At 34.4% G+C, this 8,845-nt stretch overlaps 1 protein-coding gene across 1 annotated transcript; it reads left to right on the top strand.

The window, feature by feature from the left end:
• Window positions 1–405: 405 nt before the first annotated feature.
• Window positions 406–3,985, top strand: LOC131041603 (aluminum-activated malate transporter 14-like). Its single transcript, XM_059210222.1, has 6 exons — window positions 406–724; window positions 825–965; window positions 1,225–1,497; window positions 2,199–2,338; window positions 2,866–3,009; window positions 3,416–3,985. Exons 1-6 carry the CDS (start codon window positions 406–408, stop codon window positions 3,983–3,985), a joined length of 1,587 nt encoding a protein of 528 aa, XP_059066205.1.
• The last annotated feature ends 4,860 nt before the right edge of the window (window positions 3,986–8,845 follow it).

Below are 8,845 nucleotides of genomic sequence, written 5' to 3'. Positions count from 1 at the left end.
TACTATGCACACACAAACAGCACCTTTCAATGAATGTAATGAAGTACAGGCGACGAAAGTCAATTCAGTTAATAATAATAACTGGGCTATGCTCCCATAATAAAAAAAATTTGTCTCTTCCCAAGATCCAATTCGATGTAGATAATACCCATTTGATAAATTTTGAAACAAATTCCCTGCTCAAGAGCAATATCAGGTATTAATGTAATTTTAGAAGGTTCAAGTCTTAATTTCTGAGCCCAAGTATCTTCTAATTTGCTCAAAAGCGCCTCCCCTGTTTTTAACTTACTTGGATGGCATATAGCCCACTTTTATATGACACCTATTTAAGACTTCACACTATAAAAGAGGAGTAGGAGACAATAGCCAAGATTGCAGGTCTTTGTCTCTTTTGGTTTGTAAGCAATGGAGGCTCATAATACTTTGTCTGAGTGCAAGATTGACATTGACATTGCAGAGAACAAAATTATTTCTAGAAAGATTAGATTGGTAGAAGCAACGAGCCAAATTTCAAAAGAAATGAATGATTTTTGGATTAAACTTAGAAGAAATGTGTGGAATCTGGGCAAAGATGATCCAAGGAGAGTTATACATGCAATCAAAGCTGGTCTTGCAATGTCAGTAGTGTCTCTGTTTTATTTAGCCGATCCACTCTTCAGTGGAATAGGAGACAATGTCATTTGGGCTATCATGACAGTAGTTGTGGTTTTTGAGTTCACTGCAGGTAGTGCACTTTAGAAAACATTGTGAACTAATATTAATCAATGATATAATATGTCTGAATTTTTACTATAAAGATTTTTTTTTTGATACCTATATACCAGGTGCCACGTTATTCAAAGGTTTGAGCAGAGGAGTGGGAACTTTGCTCGGAGGTTCTCTTAGTGTATCAATTGATTATTTGGCAGAGAAAGCTGGACCATCAGGCCAAGCTATATCTATTGTTGTTTCAATTCTTATGCTGGGTAAATATTGTCATTTTATTTATTTATCCCGGGAATGTAAGTATTTATAACCGTGTTTTACTGTTTATAAACAGAGATGTTTATTGTTGAAATCTATTTTATACTGTATAGTATATATACCACCCCTATGATTATCGTAGTGTAACAATAAAGAGTACACCTAGAAAGTATCCCTATATTATTTTCCTGTGTTATTGTATTGCATTTTCAACCAACCACCTTATCAAGGTGATTAATGGTTTTTCTTTAATTTTGACAGGCACTGCAGCAACATATTCTCGTTTCTTCCCCAAAGTGAAGAGCAAATATGATTATGGAGTAGTAATATTCATTTTAACATTCAATTTTATAACAGTCTCTGGTTACCGAGTTAACAATTTATTTCAAATGGCCTGGGAGAGGGTATCCACAATTGCAATTGGGTGTGGCATTTGTCTCATTTTAAGTTTGTTTGTTTCTCCAATTTGGGCTGGAGAGGACGTCCACAATTCCCTTGTAGCTAAACACCAAGGCCTAGCTGAATCCATTGAAGGTGAAATATACTTTGTAGTTTTGTTTTTAAATCTCTAAACCATTGAACATTCTTAATGTCAGCTGTAAATAGCTGTATATTAACACAATTAATCTCAATGTCAACTACTAGTATATTAGACGTCCTTAATGTTAAGGATAAAAGTGGGTACACTGTAGTCAACCCAGTGGATCCTAATATTGACAAATAGTATATTGGACATCCTTATGATATCAATAAAAACCAGTATATTGTTAATTGTAGTCAACACAGTGGATCCCAATGTTAACAACTAGTATACCGGACATCGTTAATGCTAACCATAATATCATATACATTGTAGTCAACACAGCGCATCCCTATGTAAACAACTGACATATTCACTACAATGCATTTGCCCTTTAAAATCTTCCCATTCTTAATGAATTACTGAATTTGTAAACAAATAAAACACACATTGAATTAAAAAAAATTGTATGACATTATTTTTTCTACACCGTGGGAGCACCAGATACACAAAAACAAAAGATAATGAGAATACTTATTATTTTTCTAATGCAACTGCAAAAAAACCAGTATAGTTAATGTTTTTTATTATGTTTTTAAGAAATTGGAACAATGTTCATAGAACATCCCGTGGTGCAGATTCAGCATCTATATTCTTATTATGATCTAGGGACGTCTCTAATGCATACCATTCAACGTTTTATGGGTTTTGGCAGCCTGCTTGGAAGAATACTTCAAGGCATCTCCAGAGTGTACTGCACAGAATGCAGATGAATCCCACAAGTCTCTAGAAGATACAATCTACCGTGGTTATAGAGCTGTTCTAGATTCTAAAACCAGCATTGAAGAATCCATGGTAACCTTTCAATTGATTCAACACATTGCTTTTATAGTTGTATGTGTGATGGCTATGAAATGTTGAACTGCCAACTACACCATACATGAGGGTTAGACAAATATACCATACTGGTTAAAGATTAGGCTAATAGATTATCATTGTTATCAGAAAATCTAGATAAATGAAACAGAATCATATATTGTCTCTGGAATTGCAAATTGTTGCAATAAACAGTGGTAGAGTTAAAGCCTAAATAACTAATAGAGGAACAAAGCTAAAATGAAACTCAAGGCTAAGTATAAATGGTTAAGAGAAATGAACTTTGAATACAAAGGCCACGAGGCATTGAAGATCGATTTTGAAAACATGATTTAAGGGTAAAAATGTCATCTATCCCAAAGGTAAAGGCGAAGATTCAATCTATAAGACTGATGCATAACCCGCATGGTTCGAATAAATAAATCAAATGTTTTAAGCCAACAAATTCAAAATAGGATAAAATCATTAAAATTGTTATGTTGTTATTAAAGGTTATGCCTCTGCAGGTGAACTTTGCAAGCTGGGAGCCTCCTCATGGAAACTTCGGATTCAGACATCCATGGAAGCAATATTGCAAAGTAGGAAGCATGCTACGTAACCTTGCTTATACTGTTGGAGCTTTGCATGGTTGTTTACACTCTGAGATTGAGGTAATCAATAAGATATTTCAAGCTTTTAAAATTCATAATAATTGTTGGAGCTTAGCTCAAGGATAAAAAAATGTACAGTTAATTACTAACAAAGATCAAACAATCCATATAATTGTTTGAAAGAGTTGAGGATAAAAAAGGCCACTACTGTGGTTCATGGCGTACTGTATTGATATTGGGGTGGCACTATTACAACAACCACCCGGGTTCAAGCCACAGCAGGGCTAGTGCGCTAGCAAGCTTCATGGCACGGGCACCGTGGCTGACCCTTCTAAGAACCCACCTAAAAAATTATCCTAAAATCTTTCAAAAATTTTGAGGTTGTAATTCTAAGTATTTCAAAACTGGACATATGGATATTGTTTTTTGGAACCTTACACAGTTCAACTTTTTTCTTCCCATGCAGGCAAGTCGTTATAGTCGTTTGGTATTCAGAGAACAATGCACCAAAGTTGGGGAAAAAGTGGCAGAAATATTGAAAGAACTTGGAAACAGCATAAAATGCATGCATCAATGTAGAGCTTCAGTGTCCATGATGGAAGAGCTTAATGCTTCAGTACAAGAATTAAACATGGCCTTCCATCTTCAGCCGCGTCTCTTATTCCATATAATCTCAAAAAACCCTACAGAAGACCATTGGATTCCACCTCTGAATTCTCCCCAAAATTTCACACAAGGAATACAACATGATTTAGCTCAATCCAATGAATCTCAAATCTCTAAAGAAAATAACGAACAAATCTCGGAATTGTTCCCAGTGGAAGACCACGAACTTAACAGAAAAGCAGAGAGCAGTTATTTGTTGGCAGCTATTGGTCATCAATCTTGCAAGAACACTCACAGCGCAGAATTTGCAGAGACACTTCCTATTGCTACCTTTGCATCCCTTCTAATAGATATGGTTAACAGACTTGAATATGTTATAGAGGCTGTTGAAGAACTTGGAAAGCTAGCAGCCTTCAAGACCAAGTGCTAATATTACAGAATAGCCCTCCACATATATATTGGAATAATTAGCTGCCAATACTGGTAGTCTAATTAGGTACAGAGTTAATTTATTCGTGCTAAATTAGCAATACTTTGTTCAGTCACGCTTCACTTAACAAAACTTTAATTTGTTAAGTTTTGTTTTAGTCAATAAATCCCTAATCCATAGCATGAATAGAGGAGTCTGCTTCTTTTAACTCTGCTTGTAGCAAGTCATTTGAATAAAAATCAGAGTTTTCATCTATTCATTTGTTCTTCTCTTCTCTGTCTACATTCCCTATCACTAATTTATGCAGAGCCATATTTTGAATATGGTATTGGAGCCAAGTTTGCAGTGAAGAGAGGATGACCCCTATGCCATGAATTGAAAAATCCAACAATTCTAAAACAGAGGTATCCTCTCAAATGGGTAGATTTAGATTTTTCAGAAATGGCTTGCCAAATGGGTGGCCAAATTAGGATGGGTGAGAAGCACAGTTCTACGGAGTTTTCTACTGGTTTCTGGGAAGGGGACGGTTTAAGTTTGGGGATGGCCGGGTGGCCCATATACACATAGTATTTGAAAAATTAGTTATAAAAAGATGTGTAAAGAATGAGGATAAGAATGAAAACACATTCCCAAGCATAGCACCCCAAGATGAAGTAGCCAATTAATGTGGACTCCAGCTAACATTTCTCAACTCTCTCTTCTAACATCTAGAATCAAGAAAGTGGTGTAAATGCAATCCAATCAATTTATAACTACCATTGTCATAAGCTACCTCCACTATTATTTCTACTCGAACTAGTATTCAAGTCAATAAAGGAAAAATAATTAATAACTAGAATTCACCTAGTCACTCCTTAAGACATTCATGTTCGCATTCTAGAGTTTAGATTCATAAATACATATGATTTGCAAGATTAATACCATTTTACTTCCAAACATTCTCCTACTTGATATTATGCATTGCTATACATATCACATCTCAAATAAAAGACATTCCCATGCTGTAAGACATAAAATGTAAAAATAAACAAATTAGAGACTAGAGATATGACCTGATACAACCTGCAAGATTATTGAAGAAGGTATGTTGTCCATTGTTGACTGAAGGAGAACCTGACAAATGCAGGATATGGCAGCAGGTAAGGGGAGTGCAATGCCATTATGAGGAATGGCGTCCCTTCCCACTCTTCAGAGCTTTTATTAGGTGTCAGGAAGGAGTGAAGGGAAGGAGGCACGAAATGAATTCATTGAAAATGCTTTAGAAACTGGGAAGCGAAGGCAAATTTTGCCAGCAGATTTTTCCTGCCCCCATGACAAGGAAACATGTAGAATTAGGCAATGAGAGTGTAGAACGGCACATAGAAGGGTTACTTTGTCTTTCTCGGGCACCGGAAATCAAATTGATGCCTTCTAGGGTTTTATCTCTTTTCTCCAGTCTTTCCCTTAGTGTTATTGTTGTTTCAGAGTTATAAAACATCCCATGTCTGTTCAAAAATATCCCCTTCTTTAAAGGCAACATTTATTAGGGGAAGAGCATCAGTAGCCGTCGTAGTTAACTTTGCGCATCCACAGATCTTAAACGGTACATCGGATTTTGAATTTTTTTTTTCGGTTGTCTTCGTATGCAACTTAATTGCTTAAAGCTATTGATCTGGCTTTTGGGTAGTAACGATGCATGCTGTGGAATCAGTTATGCGCACAAAGGTCAAAAAGTACACATTTCAAAGTGTCCCCTGATACCTAACTAAAGATGTCCTAGTAATCGTCCACTCAAAATTGCCAGTACTTGTGGACAAATGTCCCAATAGTTTTGCACAAATGTTCCAATAGTGGTGCACAAATGGGTCAATTGTGAACAAAAAATGACAAAAACTGATCGGCTATTGGTACAAAACAAATTTATTAATGGTGTTTTCACTATGACGACTATTGGGGGGTCACTATGACAATAACATGACAACTATTGGAACTATGTCAGCTATTGGTGCTCTTCCCCTAGATACAAGAATGTACCATCAAACTAATTACATCATTTGATATTAGATGAACATACACAAAATTACATATCTTGAAAATATACAAATTGTCAATGGGTTCTTGGTGTATTGGTGAAGTTGAATGGTTTTAAATGAGCCCATCAAAGATCAAGTCTTGTTGACTGCAAGGCCTTTGACATCATAAGAGATGAAGCCGCGATTGGATACCCCTTGCTTGCTCGATTGGTGTGCTTGCAAGCAGTGTGTCTTTGCTAGGCTGTGAACTATATTTTGTTATAAGGCCTCTATGGGTTAAGTAGAGATTGATGTAGTCTACCCCTAGAAGACCATGTAAAAAGAAAGAGAAATATGGAATTTAAAATTAATAGGGTTATATTTTGTACAAGTCATGTAATATCTTGTTGGTCTTGGAACAAATTGAAACACCACAATTTTAATTATTGCAAGGAAGATTAAATTTTGATACATGATTAAACTAGTCATGGAGGTGACAATTTATTTCTTTATATTAGGCCCTCAAATATGATAGAAAACTCAAGGGTTCTATTGTGAGTCTCAATAATTAACAAGGACAAGCCCTAACAAAATCTCCAATGGAGGGTGCAAGAACAAGACACTATTTTCCTTTATGGTTTATCATTTTGTGTCTAAGAGTATGGGCTAGCAAGCTCTACCTAGTAAAGGATTTAAATTATCTTTTGTGCTTGCACTATGACTAGTAACTTAGTTGGATATCATGGTTGGATAATAGAAGATGATATAGTACAATATGTTCATGATACTTAGTTCCATTAAGCCATGTAGTGTAATAGGATATTATTGTATTCTATGCCAAATTAAAAACTGGGTGAATGATCATTAGGAAGTTGACCCAATGCATTATAGGCTAGTTGAGTGTCTACTCTCTCACCACAAGCCACAAAATTCGCTTGGAGGGGTGGATAGGAATTAAATCCACTTTGTTGGGATCACATTGCACCCTAACGCGAACCATGAGAATATAAAGATAACGAGTCTACATGACCTTTGCAAAACACTTAAGGTATGCCTCAAGTATTATTCGTTAATCCTCCATTGATTATTATTTCATAATCTAATTGTACCATTGTAGATTTTATGTAGTTTGCATGAATGATGAAATATTTTATTGCTGGAAATTACTTTGTATTGTTGTCTCTAGATGTTCATTTATTCATTTTTTTAATCACGATTGTAATGAAATGATATTTACAAAAAAAATTGTGCATTTTTTTTAGGTTTGTTGGGGTTGTTGCAATAGGTTCATGGCCTCTATACACCAAGATATCTTATTCATGCTCACTAATTTCATAGGTTAATCTATACAACATTATCACAAGTGTCAACCAATGACTATTGACATTTTTAACTTACAACGAACATCATCACTCATTTTAATGTTACTATGATGGTTATATGAAATAATGGACCCTCCTTCAAAAATAATAAAGATAAAATTTATAAAATGATTCAAGATCCAATATAGCTTTTCCACTCCCTCTTACCCTCAATAAGATGGTCAAGTAGATGCATGGAATGAAACCATTAAGTAAATTTTGTGTAGACTAATTGACAAATATGGTATGGTATTAATACTCATATAGCATATTAAACTAGTGTGAGAACACCTATAGTCACACTTCTTATTCACTTGTCTATGGAGTTGTAGTCATTCACTTAGAGCTTGAAATTATATTGTTGCATTCACAACCGAATTGAATGAATATAAAATTAAAAAATCTTGATGAAAAATGTATAAATGCCTTAGAACACCTATGAAATTATCAAAGAAATCTCAAACAAGCTTATAATTGAAACTACTGCTTCAAATATAATTCAAACAAGCTTATAATTGAAATCTCAAACTTATAATTGAAATCTAGGTAGGAGATCTCATTTTGAAGGAAAACTAAAAGAATAGAAATGTTAAGGAGGAACAAAAGGAAGTTTTTGACTTAACTAGATTAACCCATATGTTATAATAGTCTTTGAATTAGGTGCTTACAAAATCACAACATCAAATGGTCTATCAACAAAATAACCACTCAATATTACACATTTATATTATATTATGTTTAAGCAACTAGTGAACATATCGTAGAACAATAAGCAATGTATTAAACAACATCATATTTTCAAACAAATACATGCTAAATCTAAAGAGTATCCTCTGTGTGTGTGTACATATACATGTATATGTATGTATGTATGTATGTGCACATGTATGTATACATACACATATATGTTTTTTTGTGTGTACCTAACTATGTGTTGAATCTAAAGGGTTTACTATGGTAGGCATGATACCATGAGGTCATGTGTCACGCCAAGGTCACCAATCACATTAAAAAGTTTACCTGACACGTTTTTATAGGGGGTGTTATCTAATTCTTACAGTCTAAAAAAAGAACCAAGAAAATGTCCAACTATAGAAATCAATTTTTGTAATGTAGAACTATTTCTAGTGTAGGAGATAAATGAGCTAAACAATTGCATAAGGTCAAAAAACATGAATCATCCAAAAAATAGTAGCATATGTCATGTGGTGTAAAAAATCATAGCATGTTCATTGTTAGAGGCAATAAATAATGCCCAATACATAAGGTTTCATCAATTCCAAGGATAGCAAATATAAAAATAAAACTCTTTTTAATAAGGAAAGTTTGCAGCTAATGTGAAATCAAAAGTAAAGCAAGTCGAAGTGGATAGGCATGAGATCATGACATTTCCAAATTAGCAACTTTATTGCATAAATTAAATCTCCAACTTAGCATCTAATTATCCCAATATACTATTGAATATTGAAGACCTCATAATTCCTATCACAACTTTGAGGTGTGAGAGA

The sequence above is a fragment of the Cryptomeria japonica genome, chromosome 8, assembly GCF_030272615.1.
Source record: "Cryptomeria japonica chromosome 8, Sugi_1.0, whole genome shotgun sequence".
NCBI classification, from domain to species: domain Eukaryota; kingdom Viridiplantae; phylum Streptophyta; class Pinopsida; order Cupressales; family Cupressaceae; genus Cryptomeria; species Cryptomeria japonica.
Note: the sequence above shows the minus strand (reverse complement) of the source record. Positions and strands in the feature narration are given on the sequence as shown.